Genomic DNA, 22,204 nt, shown 5'->3' with positions numbered 1-22,204 from the left:
CAATTTTGTCAAGGAACTTTCCATGCAATGTTTTGTTGTGCCAGCTGTCAGCTCTAGTTTGTAGTGTGGCTTTCTTTTACTGGTTTTTTGTCTGCTGTGCTTTGAGGAGTTTCTGATTTTTGACTTCAATCAAAGCAGGTTCTTCACTTTGCTTTACATATTCTGCCAGGGCATGTTCTTCTTCTTTGACTGCTTGTTTTACTTGTAAGAGTCCTCTGCCCCCTGATCTTCTAGGCAGATTATTATTATTGTTGTTGTTGTTGTTGTTATTATTATTATTATTATTATTATTATTATTATTATTATTATTATTTCACCCTTCCAATGTCTCAGAAAGTCCATCTCATGGATACTCAAGGGTTGTGTTTCAAGGGAGCCGTCTAATCTCTTTGCTCCCTATATGTCTCCTGGCAGGACGGTATGTGCGCACAAACTTGAACATGCCCCACAGCCTACCTCAACGAAGTGGCGGATTCAGGGATTACGAAAAGGATGCCCCCATCACCGTGTTTGGATGCACGCAAGCAAGGCTGGTCGGTAAGCCTGGGACAGGTTGGGACTTGCTCTCCCATGAATATTAACACCCATTGGGCTACATCAGATGTAATGGGGAAACACTCCTTTCCCAGACTCAGCTTAGGGTTCCAGAAAAACTATTGTCATTAATATTTATATTAATATTATTATTAACACCGATTGGTATACATCAGCTGTAATGGGAAAGCAGCCCTCTGTCAGTACTTGCTTATTGTTATGAGGCCGAAACGAAAGGAAAATGAAAGCAAGCACGATGACTGTGCGGCTTTTGTTTTCGTGTCACTTCTTGTTTCCTACGAAAATGTCATCATTCGTTTTGTCGAAACAAAACGATAGCACGAAGGAAAGATTTTTGCGCACATCTCTACTTTACAGCATCAATCTGAACTAGAGAAATGTTTTAAAAAACCTCCCTTCCTGCCTCCCTCCTACATACTTTAAACTGTGAGCCTCCATTGCTGTTAGTGAGCATTGCTGTTAGTACGGCACAGATTTCTTGCATTGGCTCTGGCCCAGAAACTCAGGAAGGAGAGACCCAGGAGATGGGAAAATACAGTCCATTAAATATGTAACGTGTTTTAGTGCATAGTGCCTGACGTATTTAGTCACAGCGGCATTGTGGGGAAGAGATGCCACGTCTTCCGATTGCTGGGAGACCATGTGATTCATTGATTGAAGTGTCAGGGCGCTCGGATTTGCACACAATCCGCATTGACATTTTCGGCTTCCAAGGTTCCGCGGGTGGCATCGCCGTCCTTCCGCAATGCCATTTGTGCCAGAGTCCCTTTGCGAGACGAGACTCATGAGTCGTCATGGTGGGTTTGGAGCAGATGACTTCCGCTGCGCTCTCCATTTGCACATACAGCAGGGTTCAGCAGTGAAAAAACATTTGGCTGCAAATCTGTGTCGCGGCTGCTGGGACACACTGAGCCGAACACATACTTTAGAAAACAGGAGCCACCAGGAAAGACAGTGAGACAATATAGTTTCTAAGGGTTCTTTTCATATTACACAAGTAGTATAGTATAGTATAGAGTTCTCGGTGGTGCAGAGGGTTAAACCACTGAGGTGCTGAACTTGCTGACCGAAAGGTCAGGGATTTGAATCCAGGGAGCTAGGTGAGCTCCCACTGTTAGCCCCAGCTTCTGCCAACCTAGCAGTTTGAAAACATGCAAATGTGAGTAGATCTATAGGTACTGGCCAGAAGGTAACGCACTCCATGCAGTCATACCAGCCATGTGACCTTGGAGGTGTCTATGGACAACGCCGGCTTTTCAGCTTAGAAATGGAAATGAGCACCAACCCCCAGAGTTGGACATGACCAAACTTAATGTCACGGGAAGAAACTTTACCTTTACGACCCTGTTTCCCCGAAAATAAGACAGTGTCTTATATTATTTTTTGCTCCCAAAGATGTGCTAGGTCTTATTTTCAGGGGATGTCTTATTTTTCCATGAAGAAGAATTCACATTTATTGTTGAACAAAAAAATTGAACATTTATTATATACTGTACAGTAGTTGTCATCACAAACCAGCATGACCAAACCAGACAAACTGTGACTCCTGTCAAGAATTTCTTGTTACTACCATTATTTCCATGTACAACTGGTATGTACATTTACCAATCTTGCATGCTCTGGTGTTTTGTTTGGCAGGCGCTGGGCCTGCTTCCAAACAAAAAACTTTGCTAGGTCTTACTTTCAGGGGAGGTCTTATATTTAGCAATTCAGCAAAACCTCTGCTAGGTCTTATTTTCCGGGGATGTCTTATTTTAGGGGAAACAGGGTATTATAGTATACAGGCAGTCTCCAAGTTATGAACAAGGTATGTTTTATAGGTTTGTCCTTAAATTGAATTAGTTTGTAAGTCGGAATGGGAACTTTTTTAAAGTGTAACTCCAGCCAAAAAACATATATGTTTTAGCTTTGGCTAACATTGTGGTTAACACCCCTGTGGTGTTTGTTTTGCTGTCTGTGCCCCTGTTCTGTCCCTGTAAAAATTGGCTTGTTGTGGTAACAAAGACTGGTGATAAAGCTTCAGTGCAGACACCTTTTCCCCATGATAACTCTTCCAGGAGTTGATATCCCTTCCAAGGGGTAGATTTCTCTCAATGTGTTGTCGAAGGCTTTCATGGCCAGGATCACAGGGTTGTTGTATGTCTTTCGGGCTGTGTGGCCATGTTCCAGAAGTATTCTCTCCTGATGTTTCGCCCACATCTATGGCAGGCATCCTCAGAGGTTGTGAACAATGGATAAACTAGGCAAAGTAAGGAAAAATATATATCTGTGGAGAGTCCAGGGTGTGACAAGAGTCTTTTGTCAGTTGGAAGCTAGCATTAATGTTTCAGTTAATCACCCTGATTAGCACTGGAAAGGTTTGTCTCTTGCCTGAGGGGCATCCTTTGTTCAGTCATTAGCAGTCCTTGGGGCTCCTCTGCCCTCAGAGTGTTGCTTCCCATCTACAGTTTTGATTTTAGAGTTTTTTAATACTGGTAGCCAGATTTTGTTCATTTTCACGGTTTCCTCCCTTCTGTTGAAGTTGTCCACATGATTGTGGATTTCAGTGGCTTCTCTATGTAGTCTGACATGATAGTTGTTGGAGTGGTCAAGCATTTCTGTGTTTTCAAATAATATACTGTGTCCAGGCTGGTTCATCAAGTTCTCTGCTATGGCTGATTTCTCTGGTTGAATTAGTCTGCAGTGCCTTTCATGTTCTTTGACTCTTGTTTGGACAAAGCTGCGTTTGGTGGTCCCTCTGTAGACTTGTCCACAGCCGCATGGTATCCGGTAGACTCCTGCAGAGGAGAGAGGATCCCTCTTGTCTTTTGCTGACCGTAGCATTTGTTGGATTTTCTTTGTGGGTCTGTAGATAGTTTGTAGCTTGTGCTTCTTCATCAGTTTGCCTTTGCGGTCAGTGGTTCCCTTGATGTCTGGTAAGAACACCTTTCCTCTGGGTGGATCTTTGTCTTGACTCTCATGGCTTGTTCTTGGCCTTGCAGCTCTTCTGATGTCTGTGGTGGAGTCTCCATTGGCCTGTAGAGCCCAGTTTAGGTGGTTTAGTTCACCTTGGAGGATTTGAGGTTCGCAGATTCTTTGTGCACGGTCTGTCAGGGTTTTGATTGTGCTCCTTTTTTGACTTGGGTTAGAGTCAAGACAAAGATCCACCCAGAGGAAAGGTGCTTTGAATGGACTGGCTGAGCTACTGAATGAGCTATCATTATAATTGCAAATAAACTTCCTATGAAATTGAGGCAGGTTAAATCTGGCAACCCCATCATTTAGGAAGTCGGACGGAACAAGAAAAACTACTTCTGTGTATTCCTTGTCTAAAGGAACCCTATGAAATCTATGAGGTCACCCTAAGTCCAGAGAAGACTTGGGGCCCTTCTACACCACTGTATAAAATCCACATTATCTGCTTTGAAGTGGATTATATGGCAGCGTAGACTAAGATGATCCAAATCAGATAATGTGGATGTTCTGCTTTGGTAACCTGTAATACAGGGGTCCTCAAACTTTTAAAGCTGAGGGTCGATCCACAATCCTTCAGACTGTGGAGGGGCCGAATTATCATTTTGAAAAAAAAACCAAATAAACAAATTCCTATGCACACTGCACATCTCTTATTTGTAGTGCAAAACAACAACAACAATGAAAGAACAATACAATATTTAAAAATGAAAACAATTGTAACCAACATAAACCTATCAGGATTTCAATGGGAAATGTGGACCTGCTTCTGGCCAATGAGATAGTCAGGTTAATTAGGATTGTTGTTGTGTGCCTTCAAGTCATTTCAGACTTTGGGCAAGCCTAAGTCTAAAATTATTTATTTATTACATTTATATCCCGCCCTTCTCACCCTGAAGGGGACTCAGAGCAGCTGTATGCAATACAATATATTATATTATTAGCATAGCACAATATTACCATTATATATTACTATAACTATACCACTATACTGTAATATTATATGTGATATATAACATATAATTCATATTATATGGTATTATTATTACTATTATATTGTATAATATTATGATATTATTATCAATATTATATGTATATACAATATATTATATTATTAAAATGATATAAAAATATTATATTATAAAACTGAGGGCGGGGGCCAGGTAAATGACCTTGGAGGGCCGCATCTGGCCCCCGGGCCTTAGTTTGGGGACCCCTGCTGTAATATGTGACTGTGTAAGATGGGGTCTTGGAGGCACAGACATCAAATGCAATATGAATAACATGAGTGCCACCTGCAGGCCTTTAGCCACTATTGCTACCCCATCACAGGATATTTATATTTATGTATTTATCAAAATTAAGCACCTGAGGGGGGAAAGGCCCTGAGGCTGTTAGGAATTGTGGGAGTTGAATTCCAAAACACGTGGAGGGCCCAAGTTTGCACATGCCTAGTGTAGACTCATATAATGCAGTTTAACAACACTAAGGTAAAGATAAAGGTAAAGGTTTGCCCCTGATATCATCATCATCATCATCATCATCATCATCATCATCATCATCATCATCATCATCTTTATTTATATACTGCCCTATCTCCCAGAAGGGACTCAGGGCAGTTTACAGCAAAGATACAGAAATACAATACATAACAATATAAAAACACATTATTACACAAAAAATAAAATTTACATTTAAAAAAATAACCATCAATAAAATCAACAGCAGCTTCCAATTCGGGTCAATAATGTCATAGGTAACATAGACCATGTTCAGGAAAAGATGAGACTGTACAGTATATTTCATGCCAAGTTTAGTCATGTCCAACTGGGGGTTGGTGGTCATCTCCATTTCAAAGCCGAAGAGCCGGCGTTGTCCGTAGACACCTCCAAGGTCATGTGGCCGGCATGACTGCATGGAGCGCCGTTACCTTCCCGTCAGAACGGTACCTATTGATCTACTCACATTTGCATGTTTTCGAACTACTAGGTTGGAAGAAGCTGGGGCTAACAGCGGGAGCTCACTCTTCTCCCCGGATTCAAACCGTTGACCTTTTAGTCAGCAAGTTCAGCAGCTCATAGGAGGCTCCTATGAGTTTACATGGCATTATATGGCAGTATACTGTAGATGAGTCCTGAGACAGTGCTCTAAACATTGGTGGGCCACTGAGTTGTTGTGTGTATTCTGGGCTGCATGGCCATGTTCCAGAAGTATTATCCCTGGAACGTTATGTTGTTTATACCTTTGTTATATTGTTTTAAATTGTTTTATTGTTTTAAATTACTGTTTCAATTACTATTGTATGTCATGCTATGTTGTTGTTTTGGGGTAGTCCCTGTGTAAGCGGCCGGATACAAGAATAAAGTTGTTGTTGTTGTTATTATTATTATTATTATTATTATCATCATCATCATCATACCTGATCAATCCAAAATCTGAGGTATTTATTCCCAGGGCAGAGATGGCGGCCGGATACAAGAATAAAGTTGTTGTTGTTGTTGTTGTTGTTGTTGTTGTTGTTATCAATGTGATCGATCAAAATCCGAGATATTTATTCCCGGGGCAGAGAACTTGAGCAGAGATAGGAGAGGAACTGCAGTACACACAGAAAGCAAGGGCGCATATGATCTGTGCACCACCGACAAGCCCATCTTTCTTGCAGAAATATTACACCCCTATTTTGAATCTGCTTTGATTTAGGTGAGGCTCTTCTGGAAAGCAACACCATCATCCACCACATCTATTGCTCCCCGTCGCTACGCTGCGTACAGACGGCACACTATATTTTGAAAGGTAAGAAAAGGTCCGCAAAGCAGCTGGGCTTGTTCATGTTGCCTGGGTCTCTGACTTTATAAAAAGGAATTGTGTCTCGTGTCATTAGCCAACAGTATTGAATGGGAAAGGGGGTAGAAGCACAGTAACATTGGATGCACAAACATTTGCGCCCAAAGGTCACACAAAACCTATGGTTGGAGTTGCACGAATGTGAAGTGTTCCTCTTTTTTCATATATTTTGTGCATGTGAAACATTTATCTCAATTGTGCTGGCAAGATAAAGTCGGAGGATTTGGAAAATGAAAGTCTCCAAAACGTTTTGGAGATTTTATTATTTTTGGAAAGGCATGGCCTTGTTAGAGGTCATAACCTCTTGAAAAATGATGCCACAACCTCTTGGTATGAAGCATGACCTCTTATGAGTCACAACCTTGTGGAAAATGGCATTCATGCAAGGCAATCAGATTTCTCAGCTGTTAAACTGTTAGGGACAAAGATATGCCAATGCGCAAAACATATATATATGGCAGAGTTTCAGAAGTGTGCTTTTAGTTGCCTCAAAACATCTATTCTCCCTTAAAATGTATTTGCCTTTAAATCATGCTCTCAAGAGACAAAAATAAGCAGACTTCTTTAAAAGTAACATAGTTGGTTTACTCACAGACTTCATGTATTCAGCATACAGGTGCTTTGCTTATCAATCCGGTTACAAACAGGATTTGAAGTAGTTTCTCTGTATAGGTAACACAGAGGGCATCTATTGTGGTTCAGTCTGATGAAATTAGACTAAATGAAATAATAAGAATTGCTGGTCCCTCACTTACCTATATCCAATTGATTTGAGTTTTTCAGGACTCGATTCAATGCAGCTCTTTGAACCCTGCTTAGATGTGAATGGATTTCTCCCTTGATGGACCCTTATTTTAATTCTCGATGTTGTAGGTTTGCAGCAAGAGAACAGCCTGAAGATTCGAGTTGAGCCGGGTTTATTTGAGTGGACAAAATGGGTCTCTGGGAGTTCCCTGCCCGCTTGGATCCCTCCTATGGATTTAGCTGCGGCCAATTTGAGTGTTGACACAACATATAGGTAAGGAAAACTGGCTCAGTATTAACCTCCTTTTGTTTTCGATTCTTGTGCAAATGGGGCACAGCAATCTAAAATTTATTTATATATTTACAGGATTTATATTCCACCCTTCTGACCCCGAAGGGGACTCAGGGTGGATCACAATGCACATATACATGGCAAACATTCAATGTCATTAGACATATTTATATATATAAAAAGGTAATGAAATTTCGGCCTAGGACAAAACAACAAAACTACACATCCCAGAAACACTAAACTTGGCAGCACAACCCCTCATCCATGCCTCTACGTTCATACAACAAAAAGAAAAGAAAAATAAAGTCCTAATTAGAGGGAGAGGAATAATTGTTTTTATCCAATTGCTGCCAGTTAGAAGGCTAAGCTCTGCCCACTTGCTCTCCTAGCAACCCACTCAGCCCAGGGGACAGGCAGAGTTAGGCCTCACTTAGGCCTCTTCCACACTGCCTATAAAATACAGATTATCTGATTTTAACTGGATTATATGGCAGTGTAGACTCAAGGCCCTTCCACACAGCTATATAACCCATTTATAATGGACTCAATGTCAGGGGAAAACCTTTACCTTTTACCTTAACTACCACCAATTCGTCAATATTTTCTTTCCCATACGCGTGGCCGGGCACAGCTAGTGACATATATAGAAAGACACAGAGACAATTTAACATTTCAAGCTTCCGGCTTCATGAGGGTATGCTTGATTCCAACCACAGGGGGAGCTGCTGCTTCACCATCCACTTGTGACACCGAGTCCTTGATGGGGTACTTCCTTATTCTGCACACTGCTGGAAGGTTTTAAAGTGTCATAAAGTTAAATTAGCCTCCCCGCATAAAGCTGTACCTAAATTTTCTACTCGACAGATGCAACTGTCTTTCGAGCTGCGTAGGTCAACAGCAAGATAGACTATTAATGGTCGGGAGCTCACTCCGACCCGGGCTGGTTTTGAACTCATGACAATCTCGGTCAGTAGTGATTTATTGCAGCTGGCTACTAACCAGCTGTGCCACAGCCCGGCCCCTATAGTCCGAGTGCTAATTCCAGCAAAAGTAGATCTATTTGCTACATTGATGAATGGTAATTCGGCCCTTAGACAAGTCCATTGTTTCAATGAGACTGCTGTAATTGGGATCAGCCATTGGTCATATATAGGAGAAAATGCCAGATAATCAGACTCAAGAAGCACAAGTCAACAGCTGACTTGGTTCCAATCTACACTGCCATATAATGCACTTTAAAATTACATTATATGGTCAGTCTAGCTCATATAATGTAATTTAACTGCATTATATGAGTCAACACTGACGTTATAATGTAGTTTCAAACTGCATCAAAGGGCAGAGTAGATAGTGCCCTGAAGGGAGTGGAGTCCAGTGCCAAGACTTGCTTGTTTTCCATTATTGTCCTTAATAATCTCGATATATTTAGTTCCTTTTCTCCTCTTTCATTTTCTCTGTACCTGTGTGCCCCCCACAGACCTCATATACCTGTAAGCAAGTTAGGTATTTCGGAGCCGTATGACACGTACATCAGCAGAAGCTATCAAGTAACGAAAGAGATCCTCAGCGAATGTAAAGCCAAAGGCAAGTATTTAAAATACAACCCGCTTTGCAGTAGATCACAGTCTTCCAAGGCTGGATTTATTGGTTGGTTTTCTCTCGACCAAGATCTCCAAAATGTACTAGTACAGGGGTCCCCAAACTTTTTAAACAGGGGGCCAGTTCACAATCCTTCAGACCGTTGGAGGGCCGGACTATAGTTAGCCACCGAGCAATAATAATAATAATAATAATAATAATAATAATAATAATAATAATAATAATAATAATAATAATAATAATAGCAATAATAATAAAAAGAGGGTTGGAAGAGACCCTTTGGGCCATTGAGCCCAATCCCCTTCTGCCTTTGTGCACCGAAAACACAAGCAAAGCACCCCTGACAGATGGCCACCCAGCCTCAATAGTAATAATAATAATAACAGCAATAATAATAAAAAAGAGGGTTGAAAGAGACCCCTTGGGCTATTAAGTCCAACCCCCTTTTGCCTCTGGCACCAAAAGCACAATCAAAGCACCGCTGACAGATGGCCACCCAGCTTCAATGTTAATAATAACAATAATGATGATAATAATAAAGAGAGTTGGAAGAGACCTCTTGGGCCAGAGTCCAACCCCCTTCTGCCTCTGTGCACCAAAAGCACAAGCAAAGCACCCCTGACAGATGGCCACCCAGCCTTAATGTTAATGATAATGATAATAATAATAATAATAATAATAATAATAATAATAATAATTGTTGTAAGAGAAGAAGAGACCCCTTGGGTCATTTAGCCCAACTCCCTTATGACCTTGTGCCGTGGGGGCCGGATAAATGGCTTCGATGGGCCGCATCCGGCCCCCGGGCCTTAGTTTGGGGACCCCTGTACCAATATATAGATTTAATTGTGCGTGCCAAATACCATCTTGCGTTTTATCTGTCTCTTCTTCAGGGGCGAATGTTTTGATAGTGGCTCATGCTTCATCGCTGGAGGCCTGTACCTGCCAGCTCCAAGGACTGTCGCCCCAAAACGCCAAGGACTTTGTACAGATGGTCAGAAAGGTAAGCAAAACAAAGCTTTTGTGCTTTTGTTCAAAGCTGCCAGTACGAATCTGCGAAAAAGGGTGAGCTCCCGTCTGTCAGCTCTAGCTTGTGAAGGCATGAGAGAAGCCTCCCCTGGGGAACGTCTCTGTAGACAGCCAATTCTTTCACACCAGAAGCGACTTGCAGTATGTTCTCAAGTCGCTTCTGACACAATAAAATAAACTGCATTTATATGTCTACGCTAACCATATAATGCAGTTCCAAAGTGTATTATATGGTAACTAGCTGTGCCCGGCCACGCGTTGCTGTGGCGAAGCATGAGGCCCCTTCTACACAGCTGGATAAAATGCACACTGAATTGGATTATATGGCAGTGTAGAGTCAAGATAATCCAGTTCAAAGCAGATAATATAAGATTATAAATGGGTTATATAGCTGTGTGGAAGGGCCTTGAGTATGGTGGTATGGGAAATAAAATATTGAGGAATTGGTGGTAGTTAAGGTAAAGGGTAAAGCTTTTCCCCTGACATTAAGTCCATTATAAATGGGTTATATAGCTGCGTGGAAGAGCCTTGAGTCTACACTGCCATATAATCCAGTTAAAATCTGATAATCTGTATTTTATAGGCAGTGTGGAAGAGGCCTATGTGAGGCCTAACTCTGCCTGTCCCTTGGGTTGAGTGGGTTGCTAGGAGACCAAGTGGGCAGAGCATAGCCTTCTACCTGGCAGCAATTGGATAAAAACAATTATTCCTCTCCCTCTAATTAGGACTTGGTTTTTCTTTTCTTTTTGTTGTATGAACATAGAGGCATGGATGAGGGGTTGTGCTGCCAAGTTTAGTGTTTCTGGGATGTGTAGTTTTGTTGTTTTGTCCTAGGCCGAAATTTCATTACCCTTTTATATATATAGACTAGCTGTGCCCGGCCACGCGTTGCTGTGGCTTAGTCTGGTGTTGGTCAGTCTACATTAGGTTGTATTTATGCTGTGACCTCCACCCTTCTTTATACTCACATTAGTAGTAGTATTTGAAGTCTGTTACCGTCTTCAATTTTTGTGTTGATTGATAATTGCTTGAGATCCCTGTTGTCTTTGATTTGTTGTTAATTGTAATGTCTGATTCTGCTGAATGCGGTTTATATTTTTATTGTGGTACAATAGTCTTTTTTTTGTTTTGCCTGTGTAGGTGTTTATTATTATTGTTGTTGTTGTGGTCATGAAGGTTGGATAAGTTAGATGCTACTGTATTGTTTTTTGGAGGCCCAGTGTAGCACTGACTGGCCTCTCAGCCTCAGTGCCTGGCTGTTTCTTGCCTGTGATGGTGTTGATTCTTATTGTTGTTGTTGTTGTCATTGTTATTATTGTAATTGTTTTTTTGGAGGCCAAGTGTGAATGTAGGGATTGGGGAGGTGGATGAGTTGTGTTGTCAAATTTTGTATTTGTTATAGTCACAATGCGTTGTTGTGAGTTTTGTGGGTCTGGATTGTGGTTTTGTGGTGTGGTTGTGTTGTTACAACTGAGAGGCAAGGCTTTTGTGTTGTGTTGCCAAGTTTTGTATTTCTGGGGCGTTTAGTTGTGTGCCAAGTTTTGTATTTCTGGGGTGTTTAGTTGTGTTGTTATAGTCACGATGCATTGTTGTGAGTTTTGTGGGTCCGGATTGTGCTTTTCTGGTGTAGTTGTGTTGTTACAATCGGGAGGGAATGCTTTTGTGTTGTGTTGCCAAGTTTCGTATTTCTGGGGCGTTTAGTTGTGTTGTTATAGTCATGATGCGTTGTTGTGAGTTTTGTGGGTCCAGTGTGGTTTTGTGGTGTGGTTGTGTTGTTACAACTTGGAGGCAAGGCTCTTGCATTGTTCTGCCAAGTTTTGTATTTCTGGGGCGTTTAGTTGTGTTGTTATAGTCATGATACGTTATTGTGAGTTTTGTGGGTCCGGATTGTGGTTTTGTGTTGTGGTTGAGTTCCTACAACTGGGAGGCAAGGCTTTTGCGTTGTGTGCCAAGTTTCGTATTTCTGGGACGTTTAGTTGTGTTGTTATAGTCATGATGCGTTGTTGTGAGTTTTGTGGGTCCGGATTGTGGTTTTGTGGTGTAGTTGTGTTGTTACAACCGGGAGAAAAGGCTTTTGTGTTGTGTTGTCAAGTTTCGTATTTCTGGGGCGTTTAGTTGTGTTGTTATAGTCATGATGCATTGTTGTGAGTTTTGTGGGTCCGGATTGTGGTTTTGTGGTGTGGTTGTGTTGTTACAACCGGGAGGCAAGGTTTTTGCGTTGTGTTGTCAAGTTTTATATTTCTGGGGCTTTTAGTTGTGTGCCAAGTTTCGTATTTCTGGGACGTTTAGTTGTGTTGTTATAGTCATGATGCATTGTTGTGAGTTTTGTGGGTCCAGATTGTGGTTTTGTGGTGTGGTTGTGTTGTTACAACCGGGAGAAAAGGCTTTTGTGTTGTGTTGTTAAGTTTTATATTTCTGGGGCTTTTAGTTGTGTGCCAAGTTTCGTATTTCTGGGACGTTTAGTTGTGTTGTTATAGTCATGATGCATTGTTGTGAGTTTTGTGGGTCCAGATTGTGGTTTTGTGGTGTGGTTGTGTTGTTACAACCGGGAGAAAAGGCTTTTGTGTTGTGTTGTTAAGTTTTATATTTCTGGGGCGTTTAGTTGTGTGCCAAGTTTCGTATTTCTGGGATGTTTAGTTGTGTTGTTATAGTCATGATGCATTGTTGTGAGTTTTGTGGGTCCAGATTGTGGTTTTGTGGTGTGGTTGTGTTGTTACAACCGGGAGGCAAGGTTTTTGCGTTGTGTTGTCAAGTTTTATATTTCTGGGGCTTTTAGTTGTGTGCCAAGTTTCGTATTTCTGGGACGTTTAGTTGTGTTGTTATAGTCATGATGCATTGTTGTGAGTTTTGTGGGTCCAGATTGTGGTTTTGTGGTGTGGCTGTGTTGTTACAACCGGGATAAAAGGCTTTTGTGTTGTGTTGTTAAGTTTTATATTTCTGGGGCGTTTAGTTGTGTGCCATGTTTCGTATTTCTGGGGCATTTAGTTGTGTTGTTATAGTCACGATGCGTTGTTGTGAGTTTTATGGGTCCGGATTGTGGTTTTGTGGTGTGGTTGTGTTGTTACAACCTGGAGGGAAGGCTTTTGCATCGTGTTGCCAAGTTTCGTATTTCTGGGGCGTTTAGTTGTGTTGTTATAGTCACGATGCGTTGTTGTGAGTTTTGTGGGTCCTGTGTGGTTTTGTGGTGTGGTTATGTTGTTACAACTGGGAGGAAAGGCTTTTGCATTGTGTTGCCAAGTTTTGTATTTCTGGGGCGTTTAGTTGTGTTGTTATCGCATGATGCGTTGTTGTGAGTTTTGTGGGTCTGGATTGTGGTTTTGTGGTGTGGTTGTGTTGTTGTAACCTGGAGGCAAACCTTTTGCATTGTGTTGCCAAATTTCGTATTTCTGGGGCGTTTAGTTGTGTTGTTATAGTCACTGCGCAAACAACTTTATCATTTTATATATATAGACTAGCTGTGCCCGGCCACGCGTTGCTGTGGCTTAGTCTGGTGGTGTTGGTCAGTCTACATTAGGTTGTATTTATGCTGTGACCTCCACCTTCTTTATACTCACATTAGTAGTAGTATTTGAAGTCTGTTACCTTCTTCAATTTTTGTGTTGATTGATAATTGCTTGAGATCCCTGTTGTCTTTGGTTTGTTGTTAGTTGTAATGTCTGATTCTGCTGAGTGCGGTTTATATTTTTATTGTGGTACAATAGTCCTTTTTTTGTTTTGCCTGTGTAGGTGTTTATTATTGTTGTTGTTGTGGTCATGAAGGTTGGATAAGTTAGATGCTACTGTATTTTTTTTGGAGGCCCAGTGTAGCACTGACTGGCCTCTCAGCCTCAGTGCCTGGCTGTTTCTTGCCTGTGATGGTGTTGATTCTTATTGTTGTTGTTGTCATTGTTATTATTGTAATTGTTTTTTTGGAGGCCAAGTGTGAATGTAGGGATTGGGGAGGTGGATGAGTTGTGTTGTCAAATTTTGTATTTGTTATAGTCACAATGCGTTGTTGTGAGTTTTGTGGGTCCGGATTGTGGTTTTGTGGTGTAGTTGTGTTGTTACAACCGGGAGAAAAGGCTTTTGTGTTGTGTTGTCAAGTTTTGTATTTCTGGGGCGTTTAGTTGTGTGCCAGGTTTTGTATTTCTGGGGCGTTTAGTTGTTTTGTTATAGTCACGATGCACTGTTGTGAGTTTTGTGGGTCCGGATTGTGGTTTTGTGGTGTGGTTGTGTTGTTACAATAGGGAGGGAATGCTTTTATGTTGTGTTGCCAAGTTTCATATTTCTGGGGCATTTAGTTGTGTTGTTATAGTCGTGATGCGTTGTTGTGAGTTTTGTGGGTCCAGTGTAGTTTTGTGGTGTGGTTGTGTTCTTACAACTGGGAGGCAAGGCTTTTGCGTTGTGTTGTCAAATTTTGTATTTCTGGGGCGTTTAGTTGTGTTATAGTCACAATGCGTTGTTGTGAGTTTTGTGGGTCCGGATTGTGGTTTTGTGGTGTAGTTATGTTGTTACAACTGGGAGAAAAGGCTTTTGTGTTGTGTTGTCAAGTTTTTTATTTCTGGGGCGTTTACTTGTGTGCCAAGTTTTGTATTTCTGGGGCGTTTAGTTGTGTTGTTATAGTCACGATGCATTGTTGTGAGTTTTGTGGGTCCGGATTGTGGTTTTGTGGTGTGGTTGTGTTGTTACAACTGGGAGGCAAGGCTTTTGTGTTGTGTTGTCAAGTTTTATTTTTCTGGGGCGTTTAGTTGTGTGCCAAGTTTCGTATTTCTGGGGCGTTTAGTTGTGTTGTTATAGTCACGATGCATTGTTGTGAGTTTTGTGGGTCCGGATTGTGGTTTTGTGGTGTGGTTGTGTTGTTACAACCTGGAGGGAAGGCTTTTGCGTTGTGTTCCCAATTTTCGTATTTCTGGGGCGTTTAGTTGTGTTGTTATAGTCACGATGCGTTGTTGTGAGTTTTGTGGGTCCTGTGTGGTTTTGTGGTGTGGTTGTGTTGTTACAACTGGGAGGCAAGTCTTTTGCATTGTGTTGCCAAGTTTTGTATTTCTGGGGCGTTTAGTTGTGTTGTTATCGCATGATGCGTTGTTGTGAGTTTTGTGGGTCTGGATTGTGGTTTTGTGGTGTGGTTGTGTTGTTGTAACCTGGAGGCAAGCCTTTTGCATTGTGTTGCCAAATTTCGTATTTCTGGGATGTTTAGTTTTGTTGTTATAGTCACTGCGCAAACAACTTTATCATTTTATATAGATAGATGTAGATGGACCTCAGTGCTTCTCAGAATATCTGAGTTGGAAGCCAGTAGGATAATTCTCCCAATAGGCCAAGGATTTGTATTATACTTGTGTTCATTGACTTCCCTGGAAACATTCCTACTTTTCTTTCAAAGAGTATGTATTCACATATTTCTTGAATGGTTTTTCAGCCTTGGATTTGAGTTTCCCTCAGCCTTGGCCAGCTTGCCCAATGCTCAGAGATTTGAGAAACTGAATGACCAAAGGCTGAGGAACACGGAGATATTTCTCTTGTTTTCTCCTTCGCCCTGCAGATTCCATATTTGGGCTTTTGTTGCTGTGAAGAACTTGGCGACACGGGTTTGTGGCAACTGACGGACCCCCCGATCCTTCCGCTTACTCACGGACCAACCGGCGGCTTTAACTGGAGAGAAACTTTACTGCAGGAATAAGATGGAAAGACACGACTGTAGTGCAAGATTGGAACGTCTTCGTCTTCTTTTTTAAATTACTGACAGAGGAGGACATTATTCATAACCCTCTCGATGGATTTAAAAAATAACCCTCTAGCATATCTTCCACAGAGTGGTGTTTGTGCGTCTAGGAAAAAAAAATAGGTCAGTGTAGACGCATGCTTGGATCGTGGACAAATATTCATGTGCTCCAAACACCCTCTCACTCGGTCTCTAGGCTTCTGTCCAGCAGAAATGTCTTTGTGACGTAAGCTACTGAGCTTTAATATATGATTTTTTAACAAACACACACACACAAAACACCTTGAATGAAGCTCCAAGGAGGAAAACCAGTCTTCACTGCCTTCTGCGTAACGTTAGTCACAATTAGGATGCGCTCTAAATTGTGGAATTGTGTTGTTCGTTGGTCTCTTATTTTTAATGGAATTGAACTGTGCCATTTTGTTCTGTGGCATTTTGGGTAGCGCAGACACAAATGGCCCAACGTCATCTTTAGCTACATTATTATACCTCCGTTCTGCAAGATCCCGCTCTGCCTCCCAGATATCGTGGCGGAAAATAGGGCCGTGTTCTTGTCGAGCCTAGCGTAGGATCACGTGCCACGTTTATTTCCATTTGAAGTGTGTGATATATATATATTTAAACGACAAAAGGGAGGTCTTGGTGGGAACCAAATTTAGAACTGAAGGGCTGGTTCCCACGTCATTTCAACTTCTCCGCACTTGATGACCTTCAACCATGTTAGCAAAACACTGTGTTTCTGAAGGCACATGGAGTTGCCGAGTGTGGTCTTGGGTCTATATTGCCACATTCACCCTCACCATGAATGAGCATGCTCACAAGTGTCCCACGATAACCAAAATGGTGATGTTGATGGGCTTCATGGTTTCGGTCCTGGGCAACTACTCAATCCTATGAACCACTGGTGCCAGCTATGTTCACCACTTCTTTTCGTGTTTCTGTTTTCCTTTCCAAGATGTGCAGCACCATGGACTAGGACTGTTAAGGAGCCATGTTTACTCTTAGCAGGTGTTTCTTTTCTTAAAGATCAGAGCAACAGAGTCAGATCATCATCATCATCATAGGTGATACCTTGTGGCCAGGTTTGATTGTCTTCCAAGGATAGAGTCTTGGTGGTGACTCCATAAGTGACTTTGGAGACCTGTTCTGGATCTGCATGTTCTTTCATAGTGAGAACACATTTTCAGATGGAAGGTGGTCCCAACAAGGGTTTGCTTGTTTCTCTCGGCACATTTCTCCCTTTCATCCTCTATTTGTTCCTCTTCAAAATCCATCACAATGTTGGTGACAGTTGACCTCCATTTAGAACGCTCAAGGACCAGGGCTTTCCAGATGTCAGTGTTTATACCAAATTGTTTTTGGTTAGTTTTAAGTTCATCTTTAAGCTTGTTTTGTTGTTTGGTTGTTCCTCGCTTTCCTGTGGACCAGCAGCCAATAGTTCATGGACCAACACTGATCCATGTACTGCTGCCTTGAGTTGCACTATATCTATGTGCACCATGGACATTCTCAGTTCTTCATGTAAGGAAAAGCTCTTCATGATTATTCGTCAGTACAGCCAGGAAATCAGAAGATGTTTCCTTCTTGGGAGGAGAGCAATGACCAACCTCAATAAAATAGTGAAGAGTAGAGAGATCACACTGGCAATGAAAGTCCGCATAGTTAAAACAATGGTATTCCCCTATGGATGCGAGAGCTGGACCATAAGGAAGGCTGAGCGAAGGAAGATAGACACTTTTGAACTGTGGTCTTGAAAGAAAATGCTGAGAGTGCCTTGGACCACAAGAAGATCCAACCAGTCCATACTCCAGGAGATATTGGTCAACATCTCTCTGGAGGGAAGGATATTGGAGGCAAAGATGAAGTACTTTGGCCACATCATGAGAAGACAAGAAAGCTTGTAGAAGACAATGATGTTGGGCAAAGATGGATGGATGTTATCCTTGATGTTGAAGGAGCTGAAGGTGTCGACGGCCAACAGGGAGCTCTGGCATGGACTGGTCAATGAGGTCACAATGAGTCAGAAGTGACTGAATGAATATACAACAACACAGCCTTGGATGTTTTATTCAGGTTACCAAATCATGGTTGTGTTTGACGAGCTTTATCTTCATTGTTCCTAAAGGGTCATTGGAAATAATTTTTAAAATTACAGCTCCCAGAATCTACCCATGTTAGCTGGGAGATACTTGGATCTACAAAATGAAAGTTTCCAATACAGTAGAGTCTCACTTATCCAACATAAACGGGCCGGCAGAACGTTGAATAAGCGAATATGTTGGATAATAAGGAGAGATTAAGAAAAAGCCTATTGAACATCAAAATAGGTTATGATTTTACAAATTAAGCACCAAAACATCATGTTATACAACAAATTTGACAGAAAAAGTAGTTCAATCCGCAGTAACGTTATGTTGTAGTTACTGTATTTACAAATTTAGCACCAAAATATCACGATATATTGAAAACATTGACTACAAAAATGCATTGGATAATCCAGAATGTTGGATAAGCGAGTGCTGGATAAGTGAGACTCTACTGTAACTGCAATTGTCCACATGAGAGAGAATAAATATATACAGATCATCAAATCCAGTATCATAACCTAGTATTCCTCCTGAGCAACTCTTAACATTTTTCCCCAGTGCCAGACTATTTTAATTGTAATTTCCCATTGTGTCCAATGCATTCTGTGGAAGTCCATGGCTTTCAAGTTGGAAGTGTAGTAAATCTACTTTAGGTTTTTGCTTTTTTGTTTTTTCAGGCTTAGGAAAACCAGGATCCCTGTTAAATAGGAGTCCTGTTTACATGAATTAAAATGGCCATGAGTCCATTGAGTTCAGGATACGAAGGGAGGTTGAAGTGCAAATAAAGTACTATGCGTGCATTTCTGGGACATTGGTATTAGAAGAAACTATGTTTTTATATGAGATCACCTGAAACTGGTGAAAGCAGCTTTGCAATTTGTTGACCAAAGTATTTGTTTGAGGTGCCACTAATATCTTTCCATGTCTGCATCAAAGCTTTTATTAATATAGAGGGCTTGAGGATTTGGCCTTTACCACTAACTTCATGGTGCAAATCCTTTCATTTTGGATGTAAGAGAAGTTCCTTTCTTACTCAGCTGAGCCTGGACTCAAAGCATCTGGAGATACTTTCCCATGTCATGCAACTAGGCCAAGGTGAAGACTTCCAGAAGAAATTTCACATCAAAACATAGATAAAAATGAGAACACAACTAGGCATTGCCTGAACAAAGCATTGGTTCTCTTGGTCCTCATTTACAAATGGAAGAAAGTTGACTTAAGATTTAGAGACAATGTTTCCTAAGGAATGAAAGTGTGTTATCTTCTTCCAACCTTCTCCAATCTAGCAACATCCAGACACGATGGGCTCCGGTTGCCATGTCACACATGACATCAGATTGGGAAGATCTCCTATGTTTGAAGGACCAATATGTGTGCAATCCTTTTTCACAAAACAGCAATTGCCTTTCTTCCCCAAGATATTCTCACCATCGGTCCTTTCATTTCGCTATCCATGTTTCATGATGATTATCCATCCATTGCTTTCAAAAACAATGGATGGATAATCAACAAGTTGTAGGATTCAGATAAATGACAGGGCCAATCCAAGCTTTGACCCCTGGCCAACTTGGAGAAAGCTTAATTCAGTTCACATTTCCAGCCTATCTACATTATGCAGTTATACAAGGGTTGAATGAAAAGTAATGCCTCCACCTTCGTAAATTGTTCAGTAGACTCTCATCTACAGTTAGTTCGATTTGGTGGGAAGCTTTAGCAATGAACGGTTGTGTTGTTAAAGTGCAAATTATGGAACCCTGCACAGATGGTCGGTCAATGCGACTTAAGCAACATCATTGAATTTTTGACAGCAGAATGTGTCACCCCAAAGGAGAAAGGCATCACCTTCATTCTCGTAATGCGAGAGGAGTTCCTGACAAATTTCAAGTCTGTGCAATTTCATTTCAGGTGTCAGCATCCTGGGTGCCCATTGTACACAGATCTTCTGATAGCCAAGCAAAGCAATAATGTGACCCACACATTCTTGTGAAATGCCGATTATGCTTGAAATTTCTCTCTGAGTGATATGACGATCGTCCTGAATCCATCTGTCAACCTTTTGCTTGTGAAACTCGTTGCTTGCTGTCACAGGACGTCTAACTCTTTGTCATGCAAGTCAGATGTTCCCACCTCAACATCTTTAAACTTACTCGCCCAATGACGCACAGGACTAACATCAACACAATCCCCATAAACAGCTTGCATTCTCTGAATAATCTCCTTTGGGGTGACACCTGCTGTCAAGAATTCAATGACTGCATGTTGCTTAAGTTGCATTGACCGACCGTCTGCACAGGGTTCCATATTTCGCACTTTAACAACACAACCGTTCAATGCTGAGGCTTCCCTGTCTGTGCAAGGTTCCATACTTCACACTTTAACAACACAACCGTTCAATGCTAAGGCTTCCCTGTCTGTGCAGGGTTCCACACTTCGCTGTTTAACAACACAACCGTTCAATGCTGAGGCTTCCCTGTCTGTGCAGGGTTCCATACTTCGTACTTTAACAACACAACCGTTCAATGCTGAGGCTTCCCTGTCTGTGCAAGCTTCCATACTTCGCACTTTAACAACACAACCATTCAATGCTAAGGCTTCCCTGTCTGTGCAGGGTTCCATACTTCGTACTTTAACAACACAACCGTTCAATGCTAAGGCTTCCCTGTCTGTGCAGGGTTCCATACTTTGCACTTTAACAACACAACCGTTCAATGCTAAGGCTTCCCTGTCTGTGCAGGGTTCCATACTTTGCACTTTAACAACACAACCATTCAATGCTAAGGCTTCCCACCAAATGGAACTGTAGACTAGAGTCTACTGAACAAACCAGTACCTGCCACATACCAGTTGAGAAGTTACGAAGGTGGAGGCATTACTTTTCATTCAACCCTCGTAGCACTATGATTCCAATGTAACTGCCATGGCAACATCCTGTGGAATCCTGGGATTTGTAATTTAGTAAGGGTTTAAAAAAAATCGAATGTAGCCCTAGCAGTTTACAATGGAAACATAACGCAATTATTGTATAGTGTGAATAGGCCTTTCTTCTTGTGTATAAAATGGAATTACCTCTAATATGAAATTTTCGAAGGAGCATCCAATAGGCACTGAACCGAAGCAGTCGACGGGAAATTATTACTTGTGTGCAATATGTATATTTCGTACTTAAAGCATACTGCGTACATTTGACCTGGAAAGGGCAGCAGGGCATTTTTCCAATGCATTTCTTTTTAACCAGGGATGTATAGTGACAAAGTTAGGGAGATAAAGCGAACGATAGCAGGAAAGCCAACTGCGTTGTTTGTATTTTGTTACTGCTGCTGGTATTTTTGGAATATATATATATATCCATATAGACACAAAGACACATAGAGAGAGAGCTGTAATTTAAACTATTTTTGGCTATGTACAGAAATTCTGAAAAACGAGCGAGCGTAGCGTATGTATGCCTTCTCCAGGATCTGCTTTTTTTGTGGAAAGACTTTTCATGGACTTTGAGCCAAGAATGACAATCAAAACCAAAATGTGGGTCGCTGGTGTATATTTAATACGGGGAGGTGGCTTTTCGGTCGGGGAAAGGAGTGTTTTTGCACTAACCGTTTGCAAGTTATTCGTACTTAATGTACTGTACAGAGTTACGCCCGAGTCGCAAACAAAATGTACCAAACGCTTCCATTAACGAAACCATTGTTCCTTGGGTCGTTCTCATATAATTCCCTTATTAACAAACTAGTTGGGTTACTTAGCTATTTCCACTGATATTCTATGAACATTTATTTGGGAGTAAAATACCACTGAATGTTTCTGAAAGTCTCAGAAAGCATGAAAACATTGAAGAACCCGTTTTATTCAGGGATGGAGAGAAAAGGTCCTTCAATAATGTCATACAAAAAAAAACTATTTTTGGATGATTTTGGGGATTTTCCCCCCTAAATGTTAACTTTCTCCAAAGAACAAAAAGAAGGATTGTTCACAGTATTTTTCGAGGAAAGTTTAGTTTCTTTTCTAAAGGAACCGGTGCTAATAAAGCAACATACCTTAAGTTCGACGCTTGGAAAAGTCAGTTTTTGAACTTTTTGGACATGCTGGTTGGGGGATTATGGGGTGTAAACACTTTCCCAGGCTCTGTTCTATTGTTGAAGAGATTTGCAAGAAAAAGGGAGAAAATGGTATGCCTCTTTTAAAAGACTTTCGTTAGGATCCGGCGCGGTTATTATTTCTCCCCAAAAAAGTTCGCGACTGATTATGTTTGGTTTCTGTTACTGCTCATCTTCCACAATGTGTCACTAGGGAAAAGAATCACATTGATCTCAATAAAAAGAAAGTGGTCAGAATTTCTCACAAACGCTGTGCAGAGAGTGCTTTTTCTCCAACGAACACCTGAATTTATTGTGTTGTCGAAGG

The 22,204-nt window shown here is 41.3% G+C and overlaps 1 protein-coding gene across 1 annotated transcript in view; it reads left to right on the top strand.

Annotated features, from left to right (window-relative positions):
• ubash3b (ubiquitin associated and SH3 domain containing B) overlaps window positions 1-22,145 on the top strand; it is a 105,428-nt gene extending 83,283 nt beyond the window's left edge. Inside the window, exons 9-14 of the mRNA XM_062961383.1 lie at window positions 415-537; window positions 6,208-6,300; window positions 7,225-7,369; window positions 8,865-8,971; window positions 9,880-9,989; window positions 15,537-22,145. Coding sequence (XP_062817453.1) covers window positions 415-537; window positions 6,208-6,300; window positions 7,225-7,369; window positions 8,865-8,971; window positions 9,880-9,989; window positions 15,537-15,674 — 716 coding nt within the window. The 3' untranslated portion in view covers window positions 15,675-22,145. The remainder of the gene's footprint in view (window positions 1-414; window positions 538-6,207; window positions 6,301-7,224; window positions 7,370-8,864; window positions 8,972-9,879; window positions 9,990-15,536) is intronic.
• Window positions 22,146-22,204: the final 59 nt, after the last annotated feature.

Source organism: Anolis carolinensis, unplaced genomic scaffold (genome assembly GCF_035594765.1).
Source record: "Anolis carolinensis isolate JA03-04 unplaced genomic scaffold, rAnoCar3.1.pri scaffold_8, whole genome shotgun sequence".
NCBI classification, from domain to species: Eukaryota; Metazoa; Chordata; class Lepidosauria; order Squamata; family Dactyloidae; genus Anolis; species Anolis carolinensis.
This window is presented reverse-complemented; position numbering and strand designations above follow the sequence as displayed.